At 43.2% G+C, this 25,967-nt stretch overlaps 2 protein-coding genes across 50 annotated transcripts in view; both read left to right on the forward strand.

The window, feature by feature from the left end:
- The window catches only part of LOC100068071 (phospholipid-transporting ATPase FetA), a 129,300-nt gene extending 123,111 nt beyond the window's left edge, over positions 1 to 6,189 (forward strand). For 26 of the 39 annotated variants that reach the window (XM_070250637.1, XM_070250640.1, XM_070250619.1 and 23 more), the window contains 6 exons: positions 633 to 856; positions 2,142 to 2,225; positions 3,608 to 3,853; positions 4,028 to 4,166; positions 4,966 to 5,096; positions 5,193 to 6,189. In XM_070250637.1, the coding sequence (XP_070106738.1) occupies positions 633 to 856; positions 2,142 to 2,225; positions 3,608 to 3,853; positions 4,028 to 4,166; positions 4,966 to 5,096; positions 5,193 to 5,378 (1,010 nt within the window). In that variant the 3' untranslated portion in view covers positions 5,379 to 6,189. The remainder of the gene's footprint in view (positions 1 to 632; positions 857 to 2,141; positions 2,226 to 3,607; positions 3,854 to 4,027; positions 4,167 to 4,965; positions 5,097 to 5,192) is intronic. The other 13 variants (XM_070250645.1, XM_070250626.1, XM_070250648.1 and 10 more) reach the window with 2 other exon arrangements.
- A 9,001-nt stretch (positions 6,190 to 15,190) lies between these two features.
- RUSC2 (RUN and SH3 domain containing 2) overlaps positions 15,191 to 25,967 on the forward strand; it is a 60,306-nt gene continuing 49,529 nt past the window's right edge. For 4 of the 11 annotated variants that reach the window (XM_023629640.2, XM_070250655.1, XM_070250657.1 and 1 more), the window contains exon 1: positions 15,191 to 15,384. The gene's annotated coding sequence lies outside the window, so the exon portion shown is untranslated. Of the gene's footprint in view, positions 15,385 to 16,223; positions 16,555 to 25,967 lie in introns of those variants that run through there. The other 7 variants (XM_070250664.1, XM_023629642.2, XM_070250663.1 and 4 more) reach the window with 7 other exon arrangements.

A 25,967-nucleotide genomic window follows, 5' to 3' on the forward strand; every position in this document is an offset into this window, starting at 1 on the left:
TTTTTAATTATTCCATTAAGCAGTACAATAGGTGTATCCCAGAATATCAATAAGTTTGGCTTACACTGCAACAGACTAATTAAAACTTTTAGGAACTTCAGTCTTATCTTCCATCAAGTATAATCCTTGCCTTATCTAGAAAAAGTCACCTTAGGCCATCACTTATTCCTCCCAACAGTTGGATTTTAGCTCCTTAGGTAAACTTAGGTAATTAAATATTGTGTTAGATGGACATCCATCCTGCATCTTTAATTGATTTAAGTGTCCTCAAGAAATAAGAAATTTTTACCTCAGCATGTGGACAGCAGGAAAGAGCCCAGATGGCTATAGTACGTGCAAAGACCATCCAGGACAGCATTGTAGTACTAGCCACGCTGGGCACTCTGGAGTGGCACCCTTCAAAAGTAAGCGCAAAAGAAGGAGCTGCTTTCTGACTTTTAGGGGTGGGGCAGTCCACTAAGGAGAAAAGTCTCCACTAAGTGCGTGCCATTTTGAACTAGGCCTAACAGTATTTTCCAAATGTAAAATAAGGGGTTTACACAACATGATCTCAGCCTTCCTTTTACACTTCCCAGGCTAGGAGCCCAGCAAACATGCTCTGCAGCTGAGAAGCTTCTGGGGTTTCTTTGCAGCTGCCCACATTGGGATCGGCATCAGTGGCCAGGAGGGAATGCAGGCTATGCTCAACAGTGACTACGCCTTCTGCCAGTTCCACTATCTTCGGCGTCTACTCTTGGTTCATGGCCGCTGGTCCTATAATCGCATGTGCAAGTTTCTCAGCTACTTCTTTTACAAAAACTTTGTCTTCACCCTGGTACACTTCTGGTATGCCTTCTTCAGCGGGTTCTCTGCACAGGTAGGAGGTCAGGTGGCATTTCCCACTATGGTCAACTGGGTCTTCTCTAGTCACCCCCTGCTTCAGCTAGCTCAGACCCTTTTCTCCTCTAGAGACCAGTGTATGACATGCTGCCATCCATCCACAAAGCTCCTCACCCATGCTGATCCCCTCTCCTAACTCTACACTTAACCTTAGATTTCCAACCCTAATTTTTCTGGCCTCGCTCTGACTTGGCCTTGACTCCTACCTTCAGAACTCTCCCATAAGATATTTTTACCTTTTCCCTGACATAGAGACCTAGAGTTTCCAAACATATATAATGGAGGAAATTCCTGGATCTGGGAGGGTTTTTAGCATCCCAAGTAATCTTTATGGAACAGGATAGGCCTCAAGGGGCCTCTGAGTCTTGCCAGAAAGATTGGTTATGGCGTTCACCTGTAGCTGACTTGGAAACACCGCTTTCCTTTACTACTCCTTCCCCAACCTGACACACACACACCCAAACACACACTATTGTTGTTTTAAGGAATTAATTTCAAACTTCAATATGTAATCTCCCCCACAGTAGTAGGGAGAGGTGACACCTGGATTTTGATGTTCTAAGAGGAGTCCTTTTTCCTATGAGTTTTTCAGAAGTCTCTCAAGGATTCCCAAGAGAAACAACTTCAGAAACAATTATCTTGGGAGATCTCTACCACTTTTGTTGCCTTGAACTCCAGGGGAAACAGACCAGTCAGCAGACAGTAGTATTGTATATATATCCCCAGCATCTAGAAAAGCCACTCTGGTTTGTGGGAGGTGTGTGCTGCTGCTGACCTCTTGTGGCTAGTAAGAAATGGAGCACCCAGCTGGGGAAGGGTCTTTTGGTCTATTCTGCTTGTCGATGTTAGAAATGTCCAGTGCTATAGAAGTTACTGAATGCCATAGAGCAAATAAAGAGTCCAGAGTCTTATATGCTTGTGAGTGCAGGGGTATGGCTAGCACTCCCTAGTAGCTACTCTGGACTCTTCCTATGCAAGGAGGGGCAGTGCAGGTCATGGTAGGATTGGTCCAAATCAGCCTTGTAGGGTTGACAACAAATAGGCTTGATGTGGCCTTGCCTGAGACCCAGGGTTCTAAATAGAGTAGAACCAAGGAGAGACTGGGGTCAGACTTCTCAGTCAGATTTCTAAAATCCAAATCCTGCTGTAGATTAGTGTGGTGGTTGGTAAGTAGGGCGTGGAGGGAGCTCTCTTGGACCTGGGAGGTAGGGCTGGGACTTTGGAGAAGAAGAATCTAAGAAATCTCCTTGGTTTTCTTCCAGACAGTTTATGATACCTGGTTTATCACTTTCTACAACCTGGTCTACACCTCCCTCCCTGTCCTGGGCTTGAGTCTGTTTGACCAGGTAAGACCAGCAGCAACCTTCTTAGTCATGGCTAAAGCCCCTGGGCCCTTGAGGAGTATTCCCAAGAGTGAGGAGGACAGTAAGAGCTGAGCTCCGCAAAGTTAAGTGTAAATGGAATAATTTGTAGAGCAAGGAAGGGAGCTCATCACCTGGAGAGGTACCATGGGATAAAGTAAAGAACCCTCCTCCACAGAGAACAATTATCAGTTTTAGAAATCCAAGTTTTCCTGTGTCAATTTTGTTGTTGTAGAGAAAAACATAGAAATTGTACTGTACAGTAAATGAGTGTGTACAAAAGTAGTGAAAAGAAACAGAGTTATTGGGGCAGGACTAGGTAAAGCAAGGGGCTTGAAGAAAGAAGAGACCTATACAGAGATAATGAGATAAGCCAATGCAGGGAGGCCTACGTGAGAGTCCTGAAGGCCAAGCATGGGAGAATGGGTATGATGCCTTGAGTCACAGGGAGTCAGCCTATCTGCCTATGGGGGATACTATCTGTCCCTGTCAGAAATTCCCTGGGCATTGAAGGTTCTGGTGCCCTACCTCGTATCCTTTCTCCTCTACCCCAACCTCCAGTCCTGGGCACATGGAATAGAAAAGGAGCCTCCAAAGAAGAATAAAGTAGCTGAAAGAGGACACCATGAGATCATGGTTCCTGGTCTCCATCAGGGTCAGAAGGAAAATTCTCCATGGAGTAGCTGCCAGCCTCAGAGCAGCAAAAGGGATGAAGTGTATCGCACAACAGTCTTATCCAGCTTCAGTGGTCTAATTCTAGGGATCCACAATCTCTCAAAATAAGCCCCAAACTTTGTTATCCAAAGTCCCAGAGTTAGGAGATGAAAATGATCCAATGTCATCCACATAGAGAATCTTCTCACCTGAGTTCACCAGTATCTATGGCAATGGGAGTAGCATCACAGAAAATGGATATCTCCAAGGGACTAACTGGTCCGCATTGGCTTCCCCCTCTCGTCCCACTGGCTTTTGACATGAAGAATATTCAACTAAAGGAACACTTAAAACTGAGGACTTATATCCCAACTGCTTCCTCCATCGCAAGCTCCAGTCCCCACTTCCAGTAACCCCTAATCCTAATTTCCCCCTTTGTTAACTCCCCAATCCTAACTGCCTCAAGGTCCTTCCCACCATCTTGACCTTCTAGCTTTCTTCCACTACTTAGATCCTTGCCTAGAGAGTAGGACTTCACGAAGGGTCTATGGTCACTGCTCTGTTCTCTGGTTCCACTTCTCAAGTAATCCATGAGGAGGCTCCTAGGCAGCCTGGCAGCAGACTCAGTGAGAGGAGACGCCTCTACTCTGATGGAGTTGGGACCTTTTATGGAGAGACCCTGAGCTTTCCTCCTTACCCTCTTGTGCTTCCAGGATGTGAATGAAACATGGAGCCTGCGTTTCCCAGAGCTGTATGAGCCAGGCCAGCACAACCTCTATTTCAACAAGAAGGAATTTGTAAAGTGTTTAGTGCATGGGATCTATAGTTCCTTTGTGCTATTCTTTGTCCCCATGGGGACTGTTTACAACTCAGTGCGCAGTGATGGGAAGGAAATCTCCGACTACCAGTCCTTCTCCCTGATAGTGCAGACCTCCTTGCTTTGGGTGGTCACAATGCAGGTGTGGCCAGTGGTTGGGGGGTAAGGGGATTGGGTGGAGAGTCTGTCTGGAAGTGAGGGAGGGATTGAGGGAGGGTAGGTGGAAAGGGAGCCTCCTCCATTATGGAACTGGAGAACGGAGGTGGCTGATAGGTCCCAGGTTATGGAGTATTGCACATAAAAGGGTACTTTTCAGATCGCCCTGGAGACAACCTACTGGACGATGATAAGCCACTTCTTCATCTGGGGTAGTCTGGGTTTCTACTTTTGCGTCTTATTCTTCCTGTACAGTGATGGCTTGTGCCTAATGTTCCCCAACGTCTTCCAATTCCTAGGTAAGGCTGTGCCCAATGTGTGTGTGTTGGCGGGGAGGGGGGTGGAGAGTGTGAACCAAGTATATTTGTTTAGTAAATGTTTACTGAGCAGCTATTACTATGTACTAGGTTCTGTGGATATAGATATGAATAAGACATGGTCTCTGCCCGAAAAGTACTCAAAACCTAGCTAGGGGAAATATTTTACCTTATTAGAGTTTCTAAGATATTTTCAAATTTCTTACCTAATTTGATCTTTACAAGTATCCTGTGACGTAGGCAGGGCAAGAATTATTAGCAACATTTTAGAGACTATAGATTTTTAAAAATTAGATAACTCAAATCTGGGTCTCCTGGTTCCCAGTCCAACATCCTTTCCACTGTGGCATACTGCCTTATTGTCTCCCATAGTAATTTCCCTATCTCTCATCTCCACTCTGATGAGGACAAAATACAGAGGGAGCAGACATGTAGGTGTAGCGGCTCCCATCTCTTGTCAAGCCACTCATTTTTCCCCTCCAAAGCCCTCTATCCCATTTTTGTGTCCAGGCCAACGCTCTATGATTCCTATAACATACCCCACCTCTCCTGCCCTACCAGCCTTTAGAGGGAGACAAAGGCACATGAATTCACAGTGACTTTGGCTGTACAAAGGATGTCGCTGCAATTCTTTTGCATTCATATTATTTTTCAGGAGAGTAAATTGTCTCCAAATCAATAACTTCCTTTTTTGGACTGGAGAGGTATCTAAGTTGTGGCTGACAGCCCCGTTTCCCTAGGCTCTGGTTCAGCCTTTCTACTCCTGGCTCATTGTTTACAGGTGTGGCCAGGAACATTCTGAAGCTGCCACAACTGTGGCTGAGCCTTGTTCTCAGCGTGGTCCTCTGTATGTTGCCTGTGATTGGGTACCAATTTCTCAAACCACTATTCTGGCCTGTCAGTGTGGACAAGGTGAGTGGAACAGGAAATCTACCCAGATACAATTCATGACCCTCTTTTATTTTGCCTCTATGCATAAAAACCCTGTCCCCCATGCTCTGCCTATAGGTTATTGACAGAATTCATCACTGTATGCGACATCCACTGCCGCCCCCCATCCGGACCAAAGTGAAACATGCAAGCTCCCGACGTTCTGCCTACGCGTTCTCCCACAAACAGGGCTTTGGGGCCCTCATCACTTCTGGCAAGACAATGAAGGGCAAGCCCAAGAAAAGCAGCCTTTTGAAAAAGTAGAGGCCTTTAGGGAAACCTCAAAGGAGTCAGTCCCTCCCTTGTGTTCCTACAACTTAGTAAGGAGGGATTCGAGACCCTGGGAAACCCGCCTAAACCTGCTTCTCCATTCTCGCTCCAGGGTCACAGTCTCTCCAGTCCCTAGAAGGCTGTGGCCAGGTAAGGCGAGGAAAGAGGAAGAAAGAGCCCCCAGATATCTGTCAGAGTTGCAGCATTTCAAGAAAAAGTGACATTAGGCCTCCCTTCTACCAACCCTTCCAAGTTTTAATCCAGACAAGCAAATGTGGAAGTAATGGGTAAAGAGGGGCAGTGTGAGGAAGGGAAAAGAAGATAGGACTAAGCATCTTAGGTTGGACCCTGTTTCCCATACCCAGAGCAACCATAAACCTTTCCAGGGCCCCACATAGACACATCCCCACCGAGGCACCCTTCTCAGGTTTATCTGGGGACTCAGGGCGAGTCTTTTGCTGGCCCTGGGTTGCAAAAGGAGGCAGCTATGAAAAGTTGGTTGTAAGAAGATGAAGGAGAGTTTCTGGACCAAAAAAAAAAAAGGAAGTGGTTCCTGCCTTGATAGGACAGCTCAAGATTTTGCCTTCTTCCCCTCTCTTTGACCCCTTTCACCCAAGAACTGATGCAGAACTGAGAGGGGGAGACTGCAGGGGATTTTTAAAAATCTTTCCTTGAAGGGACATAAGCCATGATTGCTGAACACTTGTCTTCATTCCATAAAATTATTTTGAGAAGAAATTGTATGTACTTGGGAAATTATTTCTAAGAAGTTTATAGAGTAATAAATTGCTTATTTTGAAGTGGAGAGATTTGTATGGTCTTTTGGGTGATACAAATCTTGTATCACAGTGATAATAACATAATCCAAGCAATACTATTGGCCCACAGTCCCCTCCCACCGTCTCCCTTCAAATTAGACCAATATTTTCCTTTTTTCCCTCACTCTTTCTCTCCTTTCTCAGCTCCACTCTACTTTTCTACCCCCTGCTGCTAAACTCTGTCTTGGCCTCAGTATGACCACATCTTTTAACCATATAGCTCTATCTTCTTTGCACACCTTAAACATTGGTTCCCAAAGGTCAGTACTAGGTTCTCTGGTCATCTTTCTCTGTATACTTTTCCTGAGTGACTTCATCCAAACTCATGACTTTATTTACCAAAAGAAAGAAGATTCTCCACTCTCTCTCTATCCTAGATCTCTCTTCTGAGATCCAGGTCCATTTATTAAACTGACTCCAAGACATTTCACTTAGTTGAATCTCAGGAAACTCACACTCAACCCACCAACCTGTATTAATCATTTTTCCCCAAAATTTCACCCCAGGATGCCACCACCATCATCCTGGTCACCCAAGGCAGAATGATGGGAATGACTCTTCCTCTAGTCTGATGTCTAATAAGTCATCAAGTAATGATGTAACCTGCATCTTTATTATGTCTTGTTTTCAGTTCCCTCCATTATTACTACCATTGCCCTGTATAGTCTTTGATCATCTCACCTGCATTTCTGCGTAAATCTCCCAACTCATCTTCCTGGTTTTCCCCTATTTAAATCATCACCAATACCAATTCCAGAGTAATCTTTCTAAAAGGCAAACTTGATCTTGTCAGTCCCCTGCCTTGCCTTCTTTAAGGGCTTCCTATTCCTTCTGCATCAAGTTAAAATCTGAACATTTCATTATTGGGCCCTCTCTAGCCTGTCTTCCACTATTCCCCTGTCTGCATTCACTCCAGTCATGCTATTTCTGATCTTCATGTCATCAAACATTCTGTTTTTATATGCTAAAATGCTTTCTCATCCCCTCTTCATCTAACAAACTCCTAGTCACTCTTTGAAACTCAGAATAGTGGGAACTAGATAGAGGTGATGGTTGAACAATATTGTGAACATACTAAATGCCACTCATTTATATACTTTAAAATGGTTAATTTTTTGTTATGTGAATTTCACCTCAATTTTTTTCTTTAAAGCTCAGATTAGGCATTGTCTCCTCCAAGAGCTTCTCCTAATTCCTCAGTGTGACTTATACACCTGTCCTACTTGTTCTGTTGCTCCCCTGTGCATACCTCTATCAGTGACACTTAGCACAGGGCATTGTAATCATTGATTTATTTGTCTATTCACAGCATATAATGGGCCTTTAATAAATGTCTGTTGAATGAATGGACAAATGAAATGAAAGAATATTGAAATCTGCTTCTCTGCCTATTTTTCTTGTTTCCCTGAATAGCACCACTGCCCAATAGCTCAAACTAGAAGACTGGAAGTCTTTCTGGGCTTCTCCCTTCCATTCCTCTAATCTAATCCATTCTGTTACCAAGTTCCATATACTCTGTCTTAGAAACGTCTTGAATCTTTCCCTTCCTATTCGTCCCCAGGCCCATTGCTTTCATCATTTCTTGCTTGGATTATGGCAACATCTCCCCTCTGGTCTCCCTGCTCCTGATTCTGCTTCTTTCTAATCCATTATCCACACCACAGAGAATGATCTTTCAAAAATACAAAGCAGATCATGTCATTTGCTAGTTCAAAATCCTTTAGTGACTCATCATAGCTTCCCTTCCTTGGTGCTGCCTACCTCTCCACCTTCACCACCGCTTTCTGCTGCATATACCCTCACTTCTGCCATACCAAACTATTTCCAATTCCTGAAAAGTTCCATTATCTTCAGGAGCCTCCATGCCTTGGCCCTTTCTATTATCTTCTCTTAGAATACACTTCTCTTCTTTGTTTAGGTAATGTCTATCTGCTCTTCACTCTCAGCTTTTGTCCCTTCCTCTGGGAGCCTTCACTGACATCCAACCTCTTGCTCTGAGTTGAGTGCCTCTTCCTTGAGCTATACTACCTTGTACATTTCTCTTATTTTCAGTTCCCAAGATTTGAATGTATTATCACTCATGCACCTATTTTAATTGTGGCTTACTTCTTTGTCCTCTCCGCTAGGCTATGATGATCTCCTTGAGGACAAGAACTTTGTTTCATTTTTGTATTCTTATCACCCAGCAGGGTGCTAGCACTTATTAATGTTTTTCAGTGAATGACTAAATGAATGAAATCTACTACCTTGTATTTGTCCTAAATCTACCTCTTACCCCGCCCTTTCAAAATGAATCTTATTCTTCGGTATCTAGTTTCCAGTTGTACTTTAGGGGCCTCTTTTTATGAAACATGGTCACTCATGGTCTCCCATCTAAGGCATTTGTAAAAATACAATTTGGACCAATAATATCCCCCCAAACTCCTGAACAATCAGCATCCCCTCCTGGTGGTTTATATGCATCTTGGGATATTTGAGTCTCAGTCTCTGCTGAGGATATAAGACAGCAGATGCCACATTCCAAAGTGAGACGACCATGCAAGACTTGCAAAAAGGGCTGTGGAAAACGAGTTTGCAACTCCTAATCACCTCACCTACCTTGAGAAAAGGGTCAGAAATTCAGACATTGGAAAGGGATCTTTGGACAGAATTGCTGATGGGCTTTGAGTCCCACCGCTAGTTCAGTTCATGTTGAGAGGGTTTTAAGGAAGTTACTTGGAGAAATTGATATGACTAATGTGTTTGGGGGACACAAAGAACTCAACTCATACCTGGAAAATCTAAAAAGCAAGAGAACAATTGGCTATCTGTTCTATGGCAGAACAAGAAGAGGTGGCTGTGGTGAGATGGGCCTGTGCTCCCACTGGTTTTCAGGACAAGGGAGGCATGGGTGCTCCCCGTAGACCAGATATGAGCCATACAGGAGATCTAGTTAGGGTTTCGTTATCTTGTCGGAGAGACAATCTGAAAGGTTGAGGAGACCTCAGGAAAAGGAAGCAGGGGATATGCTGTCAAATGCCTAGAGATTTCTAATTAGATAGAAGGTTGCCTGAGGGTGGAACTGATTGCCTGTGAAGGAGCACGAAGTAAATATTCTATATCTTGATTTTGGAGGTGGTTACATGGGTGTATACATTTGTCAAAACTCATCAAACTGTACACTTAAAATCTGTGCATTTTATTGTATGTAAATTATATTTCAATAAAGTTGATTTTTTAAATGCCTAGAGATTTCTAAAGGAGTTGTAAGTGACCAACCAACAGAGCTGAATTTACCCACATTAAAGTAACTAGATATAGGAGAAATATTTCCACCAACAGGGAGGGAATCTCCGAAAAACCTACAAAAGGGCTCCTTGAGAAAGAGTCAGCTTTAGATACCTGCCAAGCACAAAAACTAGTTTGTGACAATGTTAGTCAAGTAAGAACCTTCCTCATCTCCTCTCCCTCTACCCTGCTCAAACCCTGGAGAAAGGGGGTTAGCAAGCTGGGAATGGAGAAGAGATAAGTGAGAAAAGATAGACATCTACTAAGCCCCATCCCCTTTTCCCACTGAACATGGCCACCTGCAATAGGGCCAAGCTGAGAAATGGGAAAAGCCTTGATTGTAAAGTTTGAAGTTTAAAAAATTATTTCATTAATCTGGACATCTTAATTATTAAAGTGAAAGTTAAAGTAACAACTACTGGTTGCTATCTAAAAAATGACCAGAAAATTCATGAAGTAGTCTCATGGCATGGGTTTAAAGAGTGAAAGACAAAATAAAATGGTTTTATAGTCATCCCTACCCCACAAATCCCATTCTTTCAAGGTTCCAGTTATATATACACACATATTCCCTTTCATCACATTCATCCATCCATACCGCAAATAATTATTGAGCTTCTACCACAATCTGGGCACTATTCTAGATACTGGAGATACAGTGAAAGACAAAAATCAAAAAGGTTTCTACTCTCATGGAGCTTACATTCTAGTAGGAGAGACAGTACTGAAGTAAGCAAGCTCCTTCAGGTAAGTGCTATGAAGACACTACAATAGTACTTCACAGTGAGAGACTGTGAGGGGGAAATGGTAGCTACTTTATATTTGGTCATCAGAAAAGGCCTTTCTGAGGAAGTAACGTGAAATGAGACCTAAATGACTAGAAGGATCTAGCCCTGCCAAAATCTGATGCAGAGGCATTCCAGGCAGAGTAAATACCTAGTGTAAAGTCCCTAAGATAGGAGCAAGCTTTGTATGTAAGAAAAAGAAGCCTAATGTGGACGAAACATGGTGAGCCAAGAGGAGCGGGTTAGACAGATATGATGGGAAGCAGTGGAGGGCTTAAAGCCATTCTGAAGATTGTTCAGGCTACTCTATGGGCAAAAGGGCTGCAGAAGTGACATCAAGGAGACTAGGAGGCAAGTACAGTTGTCTTGGCATGGCATGGTGGTGCCTTAGACTAGGGTGAAAGCAGTGCATAAATAAGTGGGTGAATAGAGGATATACTTTGAAGATAGATCCAAAGGACTTTGTGGATTGGCTACAGAAGATGCAGGCACTGGTTTATCAAATGATCCCACTGATTTACTCAATGGCTTCCTCTTTGATAATTGGGGTGCTAAATCCATAGATTACTGACTCTTCCCACACAGCTCCTCATGAAGGGGTGGGTCTAGGTTGTCATGTTTGTGCTAGTTGACTTTACTACCCCTAGTCACAACTGGCCAAGACTGGATATATAACCCAATATAGCTTCTTTCTCTGGGAATTAGAATGAGAACTCTGAGAGCTAAATCAGTGATAAGGACAGTTGCTAAAATGTCATAGTTTCGGGAAGTGGGGCCTCTATTTTAAAGTGGCCATGATTTGCTATGAGTATGAAGGTAAGTGAGCCAAGGTATCTAGTCTGTAGAGAGAAGAATGAAGCAGATGTCCCAACAGAAATCGACAAGTTACTGTTTCATTCCAGGAGAGAACCCCATGAAGGGCTTTCTCAAGTTGGGTTCAGTGAGATCTTTTTACTTAAGCTAGATTGAACAGCTGCCAATAACAAAAACACAGAGGCAGTTCCAATTTACAGAGGCCAGGTTTACACTTGTTCCTAATCTACAGCCTCTCAGGAACAGGGAGAGATCGCAGGACCACCTGGCTCACCCTACAGCTTTTTAAGAACTTGTGGGGGAAATAACTTAACCTTACAGTATTTACCACTGCCAGAAACAGAGAAACAAGGGAGTATTGTCCTAGCCCCAACATTTCCCTGCAATTCTAGTCCCAAATCTAAGATATGTGCAAAGAGTTTTGGAGAAGACTCATCATTTGGAGGATCCTGGGAGTCATCCTAGACTATTCGCTCTACTTGACTCCCCGCTGCCCGCAACAACACATTTAATTAATCATTAAGTCCTATAGATTTTACACCCTTGAGATTTTAAAGAGATTTTAAATCTCTCGAGTCTATCTCCTCTTATCTAACCCCTCAGCCACTGCCCTAATTCAGTCCCTCTCATTTCTCATCATAATTACCACAGAGTCTCTTAACTGGTCTCTTTACCTTCCTCTAATTCAATATCCACAGTCCTACTAGAGTGAGATTTCTAAAGTGAAATTCTGTTTAAATAATACAAAATGTTTCTGCCTGTAACAATGCAAGTGATTCCTGTTCCCGGTGGTGCAAATTAATTTTGTCTGGTAGACACTATACATTTGTAAAAGTCAAATCCTCATTTGAACTGGTTTTAGTATCTTACTGGTTCCCTCATTAGTGAGTTTAATATGTATTATTTTATATTTGTATAAGACTCATGACCTTTTTGAAAATTATCCCTTAACACAAATAACAGGAAGTAACCCACACTTACTGAAGCCAAAAAAGAGACAATATGAATGGATAGAATGATGTGTCATGAACCAAGGGCAGAATCAAGCTGGGCCTCAGTAAGTAGTGGAACCAGCTGCTGGAAGGTCCCAAGAACCTGGGGAGTAGTCTCTTTATATCTAGACTTGGCTCCTTTCTAAGCAACAGATTGATCCTTCTCAGCGAATTGGTTTTCTTTGCTATTCAGGCCATTTGGCAAGCAAAAGGTGGTCATTCACAGCTCTCAAATTTCCATTGTAAGTCCAACCATGAGTAAGGGTGTAGTTCTCTGTCCCTCAATTCCAAATTCTCAGGGAAGGGATTTTAATTGATCTAGTTTGGATTAAGTCCCCACCCTGGACCTTTTTTTTTTATCTTGTTATATGCTGCCCTAGTTTTATTTATTTTTATTTTTTATTGCAGTAACACTGGTTTATAGCATTATATAAGTTTCAGGTGTACATCATTGTATATTTCAATTTCTGTGTGGATTACATCATGTTCACCACCCAAAGACTAATTACCGTCCATCACCATGCACATGTGGCTAATCACCCCTTTCAACCTCCTCCCTCCCCCCTTCCTCTCTGGTAACCAGCAATCTAATCTCTGTTTCTATGTGTTTGCCGTTGTTTTTTTTTGTTGTTTGTTTGTTTTATTAATGTTATGATAGATTACAACCTTGTGAGATTTCACTTGTACATTATTGTTAGTCATGTTGTGGGTGTTTGTCGTTGTTTTTATCTTCTACTTATGAGTGAGATCACACAGTATTTGACTTTCTCCCTCTGACTTACTTCACTTAGCATAATACACTCAAGGTCCATCGATGTTGTCACAAATGGCCAGATTTCATCATTTCCTATGACTGAATAGTATTCCATTGTGTATATATACCACATCTTCTTGATCCATTTGTCCGTTGATGGGCACCTAGGTTGCTTCCAAGCCTTGGCTATTGTGAATAATGCTGCTATGAACATAGGGGTGCATGTATCTTTTTTTTGTTTTGTTTCGGTTCTTTTAAGATTGGCACCTGAGCTAACAACTGTTGCCAATCATCTTTTTTTTTTTCCTGCTTTTTCTCCCCAAACCTCCCCAGTACATAGTTGTATATTTTAATTGTGAGTCCTTCTAGTTATGGCATATGGGACACCTGCTCAGCGTGGCCGGATGAGCAGTGCCATGTCCCCGCCCAGGATCCAAACCAGCGAAACCCTGGGCCGCTGAAGCGGAGTGTGTGAACTTATCCACTTGGCCACGTGGCCAGCCCCAGTGCATGTATCTTTATGCATTTGTGTTTTCATGTTCTTTGGCTAAATACCCAGCAGTGGAATAGCTGGATCATATGGTAGATCCATTCTTAATTTTCTGAGGACTCTCCATACTATTTTCCTTAGTGACTGCACCAGTTTGCACTCCCACCAACAGTGTACAAGGGTTCCCTTCCCTCCACTGTCCTCTCCAACACTTGTTGTTTCCTGTCGTGTTAATTAAAGCCATTCTGATGGGAGTGAGGTGATATCTCATTGTAATTTTGATTTGCACTTCCCTGATGGTTAATGATGTTGAACATCTTTTCATGTGCCTGTTGGCCATCTCCCTGGACCATTTTTAACTGTACAAACGTGCAGCTTTCATTGGTTGCCCCACTGGCAGTCCTGGCCCCCTCCACTTCACCACTAGAATTTTATTTCTAAGATTCATATTTGATTTACCATTCCTGCCTCTGCATAAAGACCTTCAGTCTCTCTCCACTGCTTACAGGATGAGTCATACCACTTCTGTGAAGCCTAAGGATGCATTATGCAGTATGACATTTATCTGCTTCCTTGACTGTGACCCAACCAGCCTGTGAGTGCCTAGAGCACAGGGTCTTAGTCTCTACCTCTTTCCCAGAGCATGGAACATAGTGGGCTTCTAATAACTATTTGCTGAATGACCGCCTGCCTCCATACCCCCTTGGCTAGAAGAAGGAGACAACAGGATCCTCAGTGTCCTACACACACCCTGCCTGCTGTTAGGAGCAGGAAGTGCATAAATTCTGCTAAAGAAAAAATTATTCATGACACTTGTTAAAGATAGTATGGCATACTTTATTTAAGGGTGGACCATTTCAGTAGGTATAGGGACCACTGCAATGGGATCTTGAAGTTGGGGAGAGATTGAGGTCAACTAAGACACCAATAAGGACAAGTGGGGATTTATAGCCAAGGAGCAGAGTAGGGATCAGTGGATGGAAAATTACAGTCTTTGATCAGGCTGCTATAATAAAATGCCACAGGCTGGGTAGCTTATAAACAACAGAAATTTCTCACAGTTCTGGAGGCTGGAAGTCCAAGATCAGGGTGATCCAGCATGGTCGATGAGAGCTCTCATCACAGACTTCCAGTATCCTCACCTGAAGGACTGGGCTAGGGAGGTCTGCGAGATTGCTTCTATAAGAGCACTAATAATCACTGGAGCGCCACCCTCATGACCTAATCACTTCCCAGAGGCCCTACTAATACCATTGTCTTTGGGGGTTAGGATTTCAACATAGGAATTTTGGAGGGAAACAAACATTCAGACCATAGCAATTACTAAGAGGTTGGGGGGATTCTTGTTAAACCAACTCAACAGAATTCTTACTGAAGGCAGCCCAGATAAGATATTGAGGGTGGTCAGCTCCCAAGGGTGGGGGATTTTCACTACACTGACTTAGCAGAATTCTCGCTCAGACTGGAATCTACAAGGACGGAGAGGGAAGCCCAAGGTCGACCCTAGTCCAGCAGAGGATTCAGAGGAGCCTGACGAAAGTTTTGGCGAAAGGAGAGCGTCTGTCAGTTCTAGGTTTTACCAGGGCTTCTCAGCTGGCCTTGCATGAGGTGCTTTTTAAAACATCACAGCCTGGACGCCCCCGCCCCCCACTCCACCCCACTCCAGCGAGGATTCCGATGCAACGGGTCTCGGCTGAGGTTAGGCTTTAATTCCGTTGTTTTGTTTTTGTACTTTCCCCAAGAGGGCTTGGCGCGGCGTCGCGGCCGAGAACCACTGCTGCCGGCGAGGGCGGGTGCGCAAGCGCACCTGCGGTGGGGGAGCCGGCGGCCGGCGCCCAGAGCCCTCCGCCTCCCGCGGCCCCGGCGCGCCCCGCTCGGCACCGCCCCGAGGGGCGGGGCCACGGCGCGGCCTCGCCGGCCCTCTTGCTGGAGCGCCTGGGGCCGCGGGAGTGCGGAGGGGGCGAGCGCCGCGGGCCCGGCCACCCGCGCCGCCCGCCGTCCTGAGGGGCGGCCCGACCGCGCCACAGCTGCAGGGAGGCCGGGCGTCACCAACCGAGGACCGCGCTGAGGCGGGGAACGAGGTAGGGAGCCTGCTCCGGGGCCGCCGGGCTCCGGGAGATCCGTTGCCCTCGCGTTCCAAACGCGCCCTTAGGAACGGGCCTCGGCTCGCCCTCTGCCCGCGGCGGCGCGTGCCCGGAGCCCTCCAACGCGCGGGGCCGGCCGGCCCTCGGGCCGTCACCCCGGATCCGCCCCAGCCGCCTCCTCAGACCGCCTCGCGGAGACTCCGCAGCCGGCCCGCGCGCGGGAGTCGTGGCTGGACCCCGTCTCCCGGGACGGCCCCAGGAGCGCGGCCCCGGCCCGGGGCCCGGCTGCCCCGCGAGCGGCGTCGGGTCCCTGGCCGCCCGTTTTTCCTTGGCGGCGTGCGGCCCCTGCCGCGGCGCGTCCCTGCCGCGAAGGGCGCCGGCGGCCGCGGGTCTGGCTCCCCGCGCGCGGCGGGGTCGGGCGGGGTCGGGCAGGGGCCGGGCGGGCGGCGGCCCCGTTCGTGAGGAGCGGGCGAGGGCGCGCGGCGGGAGGCCTGTGGCGCTCGGTCTGGGAGCGTCAAGCTGGCTGTGCGCCCTCTTAGTCCGTGCGTCCAGCTTCGTTTACACCGCAGCGTCTAGGGCGGCTGTTTGCCGCTTCTGTTCTGTGTACGAACACAAGTGCAGGCGGGGCCGCAGGAACGTCTGTCGGCCAGCGCTCAGAGGCTGCTCCGATGCTTTTCCCTCTTGAGGAGGGTCAGCTGGGCTCCCGTCCGCCGCCAGCTTCCCCTGCGCCGAGCAGCCTCCGCGGCGGGGGTGTGGCGCGGCCTGGGGGCGCCCTGCTCTTCTCGCCGGGAGGCCCGCGGCGCTCCCTGGGGACGCGCCCCGGGGCCGCCGCAGCCGGGGGGGGGGGGGGGGGGGGGCTGACGCAGCGGGGCGGCCGGCCGGTGCTTCAGGAGGGGAATGAAGGGCCTCACCCCACCCCCGAGATGGCAGGGTGGCGTCCCAACGGGCCGCGTGTGCGGCCCGAGAGCGGAGTACCCCCGTGGGCGGCAGGCAGCGCGCGCCCCGGGTTCGGCGGGCCAGAGTCGGGCGGCGTCCCCGCTGCGTGGACAGCGTCAGCCGCAGGCGAGAACGCGGGCCTTTTAAAGGTGGGATCGCAGGGAACGGCGAGCCGGAGACATGTTCGTTGACTCCTAGGAGGGTGACTCGAACAGGTTCAGTTTCCTGAAGGTAAGACAGAGTTCCGAGGCCTCCGTGTTGGCCCGTGTTCCGCAGGGAAGTAGACGATATTGCTGAGCGGTGAGACGGGCTGGAAAGCCGTAGGAGTCTATAAGCGAAAAGTAATTGGCTGGCGAGTAGTGGCAGTAGGTGAAAATAGTGGTTAGAGTTTCCCAGAAGGCTCCTTGGAAGTTAAGCAGTGGATGGCTTAGGGGAGGGAGATGTCACCTCTGTCCCTCGTATTCTTTTCCCTGTGCCCCTCTTGCTGTATGGCCATAGGGCACTTAGCACGATTGCTTCTCTTCTGCTTTAAGCCAGGTCAAAATCTGATTTCCTTTGATTTTTAAGTGTTTAAGGTCCCTTTTTGAGGCCAGGCCTGCCCACCTGGAGGCTGGGTATGTTCTCACCCATTTCTGGCTTTGATTTATCCTTCTTCACTTTCTCTTTCTCCTATTCTCTAACCCGTCTTTATAAAGTAAATCTTGGATCATAGAAATCCAAAGCAGGGAGGGGCTCCTGAGCTGGATTAAGGATGGACATGGTATCTGGAGACCAATACTTTTATTTTTGGTAACTACTACCTTTTTAATGGTCTTTTCTACTTTTCCCTGTCTAGGCTCCCTCTTAAGAACTCAGTAACCCCAGAACACTCTGAATTATTTGATTTATTTTCTTGTCACTTCTAATACTTCATAGTGTTGCCAGGTAAAATGCAAGATGCCAAATTAATTTTGAATTCCAGATAAACAACAGAGTGTCCTGTATTTTTATTTGCTAAATGTGGCAACCTTAGTTCATGGGGAGGCTTATGTGTTCTATTTTTGTCTCTGCAAATTTAGGACAATAACTCACCCTTTTCTGTTACTCATACACAATGACTGAGCACCCTATTAAAAGTCACTTGACTGCAATGGCTCACTCATGCATGTTAGGGTAAGGACAGGCTCTGTAGCGATAGTCTGATTGATCAGTGGTGAGGTTACCCAGAAAACGCCCACTCAGCCATTGGCATATGATATTGTAGTTCCTGTCAAATGAATGTGTCATGCAAAATGAGCATATTATTTTGATTGGTCAGATATCGACATTTCTCTGGGAGAGATGGGGTGGGGGGTGGGGCATGGGAGAGTTGGGGGGCGGAGTCTAACAAGAAAGTATAACTCATAGCAGAACCTCTCCTATCACATTTACTCTTTTTTTAATTGTGGTAAAATACACGTAACATAAAATTTACTCTTTTCACCATTCTCAAGTGTGCAGTTCACTGGCGTTAAGTACATTCATATGATTGTCCAACTATCACCATCATCCATCTCCAGAACTTTTTCCTCTTCTCGAACTGAAACTCCATACCCGCTAAACAATAACTCTCATTCCCTCTTGCCACAGCCCCTGGCAACTGCCATTCTACTTTCTTTCTCTATGAATTTGACTACTCTGTATACTTCATGTAAGTTGAATCATACAACGTTTATCTCTTCGTGACTGGTTGATTTCACTTAACATAATGTCTTCAAGGTTCATTCATGTGGTAGCTTACATCCGAATTTCCTTATTTTTTAGTACTGATTCATTGTATAGTCGTCCCTTGGTATCCGCTCGGGATTGATTCCAAGATCCCTTGCAGATAACTAAAAAATGCAGATGCTCAAGTCTCTTAGTTGACCCTCCATATCTGTGAGTTTAACATCTGCAGGATTCAGCCAACCTCAGATGGTAAACATAGTACATGGTCTACAGTTGATTGAATCCAAGGATGCAGAACCCATGGATATGGAGGGCTGACTGTATGTATATACCACATTCTGTTTATTCATCCGTTGATGAACATTGGGTGGCTTCCACCTTTTGGCTGTTGTGAATAATGCTGCTATGAACATGGGTGTACAAATATCTTGAGTTCTTACTTTCAGCTCTTTGGGTATATACCCAGAGATGGAATTTCTGGGTCATATGGTAATTCTGTGTTTAATTTTTTTAGGAACTGCCGTTCCATTTTCCACAGTGGCTGCACCGTTTTACATTCCTGCCAGCAATGTAAAACATTCCAGTTTTTCTGCTTTATTGTTGACGCTTGTTATTTTCTGGTGTTTTTAGGAATAGTCATCCTAGTGGGTATGAAGTGGTATCTCATTGTGGTTTTGGTTTGCATTTCTCTAATGACTGTTGATGTTCAGTATGTTTCGTGCCCTAATTGGTCATTTTTATATCTTCTTTGGAGAAATGTCTCTTGAAATCCTTTGCCCACTTTTTATTTGGGTTATGTCTTTCTATTGTTGAGTCATAAGAGTTCTTTATATATTCTATACAAAAGTCCCTTGTCAGATATGTGATTTGAAAACCTATTCTCCCATTCCGTGGGTTGCCTTTTCACTATGTTGATATTGTCTTTTGATGCACAAAAGTTTTTAATTTTGATGAGGTCCAGCTTACTTGTTTTTTCTTTTGTTGCCTGTGCTTTTGGTGTCATATCCAAGAAATCATTGCCAAATTCAGTATCATGAACCTTTTCCCCTATGTTTTCCTCTAAGTTTTTTTTATAGTTTTATGTCTTATGTTTAGGTCTTTCATCTATTTTGAGTTAATTTTTGGATGATGGGTAAAATAAGGGCCTAAGTTCATTCTTCTGCATGTGGACATCCAGTTTTCCCAAGACCGTTTGTTGGAATGACTGTCCTTTCCCCATTGAATAGTCTTGGCATTCTTGTCAAAAATCATTTGACCAGATATGCCAGGGTTTATTTCTGGGCTCTCTGTTCTATTCCATTGGTCTATATGTCTGTCTTTATGACGGTACCACACTCTTTTGATTACTATAGCTTTGTGGTAAGTTTAGAAATCAGGATGTATGAGTCCTCCAACTTTTTTATGCTTTTTCAAGATTTTTTTGGCTATTCAGGATCCCTTGAGATTCCACGTGAATTTTAGGATTGATTTTTCTGTTCTTGCAAAAAATGTCATTGGGATTTTGACAGGGATTGCATTGAATCTGTAGATGGCTTTGGGTGGTATTAACATCCTTTTATTATTGTGGAAAGAACACTTAACATGAGATCTCCCCTCTTAATGAATTTTAAGTGTACAGTATGTCGTTGACTGTAGGTACATTGTTGTACAGCAGATCTTTTCTTTTTTTCACTTATTTTGTTGAGGTCATAATGGTTTACAACATGGTGTAATTTCAGGTGTACACTATGATTTATCAGTTTCTGTGTAGACTGCATCGTGATCACCACCAATAGTCTAATTTTTATCCATCACCATATATGTGTGCCCTTTTACCCTTTTTGCCCATTTCCCAACCCCTTTCCCCTCTGGTAACCACTAATCTGTTCTCTTTATCCATGTGTTTGTTTATCTTCCACATATGAGTGAAATCATGCAGTGTTTTTCTTTCTCTGTCTGACTTATTTCGCTTAGCATAATACCCTCAAGGTCCATCCGTGTTGTTGCAAATGGGACAATTTTGTCTTTTTTATGGCCAAGTAGTATTCCATTGTATATATATACCACATCTCTATCCATTCATCAGTCGATGGGCACTTGGGTTGCTTCCACATCTTGGTTCTTGTGAATAATGCTGCAGTGAACATAGGGGTGCAGAAGTCTCTTTGAATTGTTGATTTCATGTTCTTTGGATAAATACTCAGTAGTGGGATAACTGGATCATATGGTATTTCTACTTTTAATTTTTTGACAGATCTCCATACTGTTTTCCATAGTAACTGCACCAGTTTGCATTCCTACCAGCAGTGTCTGAGGGTTCCCTTTTCTCCACATCCTCTCCAACATTTGGTATTTTTCGTCTTAGTAATTATAGCATTCTAACAGGTGTAAGGTGATATCTCATTGTAGTTTTGATTTGTATTTCCCGAATAAGTATTGATGTTGAACATCTTTTCATGTCCCTGTTGGCTATCTGTATATCTTCTTTGGAAAAATGTTTGTTCATATCCTCTGCCCATTTTTTGATTGGGTTGTTCATTTTTGTTGTTGAGTTGTATGAGTTCTTTATATATTTTGGAAATTAACCCCTCGTTGTATATATGATTTGCAAATGTTTTCTCCCAGTTGGTGGGTTGTCTTTTCATTTTGTTCATGGTTTCCTTTGCCTTGCAGGAGTTCTTTAGTCTGAGAAGTCCCATTCGTTTTGTTTCCCATGCCTGAGTAGACATGGTATTTGAAAAGATGCTGCTAATACCGATGTCAGAGAGTGTACTGCTTATATTTTCTTCTAGGAATTTTATGGTTTCAGGTCTTACATTCAAGTCTTTAATCCATTTTGTATTAATTTTTGTGTATGATGTAAGATGGGTCTACTTTCATTCTTTTGCATGTGGCTGTCCAGTTTTCCCAACACTGTTTATTGAAGAGACTTTCCTTTCTCCATTGTATGCTCTTAGCTCCTTTGTTGAAGGTTAGCTGTCCGTAGATGTGTGGTTTTATTATCACTTCTGTTCCACTGATCTGTGTGTCTGTTTTTGTGCCTGTTCCATGCTGTTTTGATTACTGTAGCTTTGTGGTCTATTTTGAATTCAGGGATTGTGATGCCTCCAGCTCTGTTGTTTTTTCTCCAGATTGCTTTAGCTATTTGGGGTCTTTTATTCTTCCCTATAAATTTTAGGATTCTTTGTTCTATTTCTGTGAAGAATGTCATTGGGATTCTGATTCGGATTGCATTGAATCTGTTGGTTGCTTTAAGTAATATGGACATTTTAGCTATGTTTATTCTTCCAATTCATATATAACAGGTCTTTAGTGTTTATTCGTCTTTCTTAACTGAAACTTTATACTCATTGAACAACAAGTCCTTATTTCTCTCTCTCCCAGCCCTTGGCAACCAACATCACACTCTTCAATTCATGAATTTGACTATATTTTAGATACCTTATATAAGTAGAATCAGGCAGTATTTGTCTTTCTATGATTAGCTTATTTCACTTAGCATAATGTCCATCCATGTTGGCACATATTGCAGATACTGACATCTTAACAGTATTAAGTGTTATAATACATGAATGCAGGATATCTTTCCATTTATTTGTGTCTTCTTTAATTTCTTCCAGCAATGTTTTGTCCTTTAAAGTGTACACATCTTTTACCTCTTTGGTTAAGTTTATTCCTAAGTATTTCATTCTTTTTCCTTTTCAGATTGTTCATTGATTTTTATGTGTTTATTTTGTGTCCTGCTACTTTGCCGGATTCATTAATTACTTCTAACAGTTTGGAGAGGAGTCTTTAGGGTTTTTTGTGTGTAAGATCGTGTTATCTGCAGACAGAGATGCAGATGCCTTTTATTTCTTTTTCTTGTCTAATTGCTCTGGCTAGGACTTCCAGTACTATGTTGAATAGAAATGGCAAAAGTAAACCATATTTACTCTTAACACAGAGTTTTATGGTTTTGATGATTTGGTATGCAAGCTCTTAATAGACACTGAGAACAAAACTGTATTTTAGCATAGTATATTAATTAGTTTTATCAGTGAATCATCAAGAAAAAGTTAAGATATAGCCTATATAGAGTATATGAAACAAAAGTGTACAAGTAAAAGTACAGTGTTTTAAAAGAGTTTTACCAAAATACCTAAAGTTTTCTGGAAATTAATTTTGATAGTTAAAGAAGAAAATTTCTGTTCTCTGGAATTCTTGGTTTAAGGAGATAGTCTTTTATCTTCTCCAGGAAAATGAGACTGAGCTCTGAAAAGTCTGCTGTGTTTTTGGCTTCTTGTATGAGGTCTTGTCGTCAAGGAAAATGGATTGATAACCGGTGAAGAGAAAAACACAGCCAGCCAATTTCTGGCTGGGTTTAGTTATCTTAGGCTCCAAAGTCTGTACTTAAGTTTATCTTAGGATCCTACAATCTATATTTAACTTGTTTATCTGTTTTTATACTTTTGTACTTCCTTTCTTTTCTTGTACAGTTCTTTTAAGAAAGAAAATACAGCCTTATATTTACTGTACTTAGGGGAAAATGTTAAGTTATTTTTGTCCAAGCTCAGGTGAAGGAAAAAGGAGAGCAGAGTATTCCTAAAGTCAGCATAGAGAAGGTTCAGATGGTTCCAAGGAAAAAAAGCAAAAACTCAAGAGGAGAGCCAGCCTTGATGGCCCATTGGTAAAGTTCAGCGCTTACTGCTTCAGCAGCCTGGGTTCATTTCCCAGGCACAGAACCACACCACTCATCTGTCGGTAGCCATGCTGTGGTGGCAGCTCACAAAGAAGAACTAGCAGGAGCTACAACTAGAATATACAACCATGTACTAGGGCTTTGGGGAGGGGAAAAAAAGAGGAGGAAGATTGGCAACAGATGTTAGCTCAGGGCAAACCTTTCCCAGCAAAAAAAAAAAAACAAAAAACCCAAAAACACAAGAGGAGAGGATTGGAGACCTACTGCTCATCCCATTCATCTTGGAATTGTTTCTCTTCCACAATGTTCTTTTCTTGTTATTTGAAGGAAGTTATATTCTGTTTATTTAAGGACACAGCCAAGCTTTGTTATCCAGACCAATCTGTTCTCTGATGAGGGTTCTGGATAGCTAAAGTTTTTCTGTAACACTAATCATTTCCTTTTAAATATCCCCCAAAGCATAGTGATTTAAACATTTCTGTTTCACTTATATATTACTATATAACAAAGCACCCCAAAACTTAATGGCTTAGAAGAATGATTGATTGTGTCTCACAGTTTTGTGAGTTGGCTAGGTGGGTTTTTTGCTGTTCCAAAAGAGGGGTTCTGGAAATGTTTTGAATAGGAGCACTATTGGAATGAGTTCAGTCTTCCAAGGTCACTGCTTTGAAGGACACCTCTTACTTGGTTGTGCAAGAGCTATTCTATTTCTTTTAGGTATTATGCTCTTTGCTTTATACATATAGCTATAGTTCTTAGTGTAGTGTCTGTTTCAGTTTATAGGCTAGTTTATGTAATGTGCTTTGCCTAATATCCGGCACAGCAACCTGCAACTGTATTAGTTTATTCGTCCCTAATGATAGTGGTTGGAGAAGGGAGTCCTGGAAGCAGGACCACTTACCCCATTATGCATTTGTGAGTCCTTTCTAACAACCAGGTCGTAGTGATAGATGGTTAACAAGGAGCATTGAACTCATGAGAAAAAAGAAGACAGCTATTGCTTTTTATTGGGTTGTGAAAATAGTAGAGAATAAAGAATTTCAGGCTTTTTTTTGGAGGAGAGCTCTTTGTTCAAGTATATTCCACAGGAAAGTGGACACAAAAAGATAAAAGCTGAGCTGTTTTGGTTGAAGGCAAGGAGTTGGGGGAAGTAGAGGCTAACCTGTGCATCTCCCTGTTCCTCCTTTCCTCTCCATGCCCTTCACCTCCATTTCATAGTTCCCTGAAGGAGCTCTGTAAAGCACAGTTTGAAAGCCACAGATATAGATGTTTCTCTTACTGAGTCATGACTCCAGAGTAGAAAGAGGTTCAAAGAAATGGTTGGGTTTGAGATCCCATCATCTTCAGTTGACCATCCACCAGTTGCCAATCAAGGTTCAAGAGAAGTATAACCAAAATGTTTACGGTGTACATACTGTCCCCGAATTCCTATGTGAAACCCTTAGCCTCAATTTAATGAACTGCATTTAACTGGGAATAAATTATAGATCCTTTTCCCTCTTTAATGTAAGACTTATGCTAGTTTGTCAACCTTTTTTAACCCAGAGCCATGACAGCTTTTTCTAGCTATACTTTCTCGTTTGTAATATGAAAAAAACCTTTGTTTTTAGAATATTTTATAGTAATGTATATGCTTTTTAAAAATACACATTAAACATTGGGAGACTCTGCCCCTCCTTCCCATTGAGTACTATTGGCCTCTTTGCTTAATTTCCTCTAGACATGTGCTTCTTAAACTGGAGGATACATAAAAACCACCTGGGTCGCCCCTGAAATTCCGATCCAGTAAGTCTGGCATTGGGCCCAAGTATTTATCAGTTAATAAATTCCCAGGTGAGGCTGATTCTACTGGTCTAAGGCCACACTTTGAGTAGAACTACTCTTAGACCCAAACTCAAATCTCAGCCTCTTAATCAGTGGTTCTCATATTTGTAAAAGCTTTTTTTTTTTTGAAAAGAAAAAAAAGAAAGCACCAATGTCCAAGACCGAAGAATTGAAGGCCAAATAGTGCCACTGGTGTGTGATTTGGGGCATATCATTTCCACACTGGATTTTCTTCCTTTAGAGATTAGGATTATAAATTTCTCACTCACTCAAGATTAAGGGATTTTGGAGAATCGTTATAAGGAAATGCTACTAGCTGCCCAGACTTTAACCTAGAAAATGTTTAAACTTAACTGTCTTTATGGAGAAAGATGAAATGAAGGATACTATGACATGTTCCTTTTGAAACTTAAAAAAATATTTTTGTTTAAAAATATTTTCCGAGAAAATATTTTGTCTTTGTCTCTAATTATAGATGAAATATATGCTCACTGTTGAAAACCTGAAAGATAAAGACAAGCATAAAATGAAAACATATCATTGAACAGTTCTTGGAAGCCAAATTTTTAATAGCTGGATAACAAATCCATTGTTTGAATGTGCCATGATTTACTTAGCCCAAATGTTGGACATTTGGGGGTTTTTTTAATAACTTTTCACTTTTCTAAAAAATGTTCAGTTTAACAACATTATGCAAAAATCTTTGTCCACATCTCTGATAATTTCCTTAGGATAGAATTCTATAGATGGAGTTACAGGATTTGAAATTTTTTTCCCCCTGAAGAAGATTAGCCCTGAGCTAACATCTGCCAAGCCTCGTCTTTTTTTTTTTTTTTTCCCTGAGGAAGACTGGCCCTGAGCTAACATCCATGCCCATCTTCCTCAACTTTATATGTGGGACACCTACCACAGCATGACTTGCCACACGGTGCCATGTCCGCACCTGGGATCCGAACCGGGGAACCCCGGGCTGCCGAAGTGCAATGAGTGCACTTAACTGCTGCACCACCGGGCCGGCCCCAGGATTTGAATTTTTAAGACTTGATATATACATATTTTTTTCCAAGCTCAATATGAAAGTTGTACCAAACTATACATACACATTTTAGCAAAGTGTGAAAAATGCCTATTTTACTTGCCTTCACTAGAATTAACTATTATTATTTTGTCTGATAATTGATAAACAAAAGACAGTATTTTAATAGTGTTTTAAATCTTGTATGTTTATTACCTATATTCCATTCTCTCTTCTATGAAATGTTTGCTCATATCTTGCCTACTTTTCCATTAAGGTCTTGGTTTTAAGTGAAATAAGCCAGTCACAGAAGGACAAACACTGCGTGATTCCACTTATATGAGGTATCTAAAATAGTCAAGATCATAGAAGTAGGAAGTAGAATGGTGCTTGCCTGGAACTTGGGAGAGGAGTATATAGGGAGATGCTGTTCAACAGATACAAAGTTTGAGTAAGGCAAGA

The sequence above is a fragment of the Equus caballus genome, chromosome 25 (assembly GCF_041296265.1).
Source record: "Equus caballus isolate H_3958 breed thoroughbred chromosome 25, TB-T2T, whole genome shotgun sequence".
Lineage (NCBI taxonomy): Eukaryota > Metazoa > Chordata > Mammalia > Perissodactyla > Equidae > Equus > Equus caballus.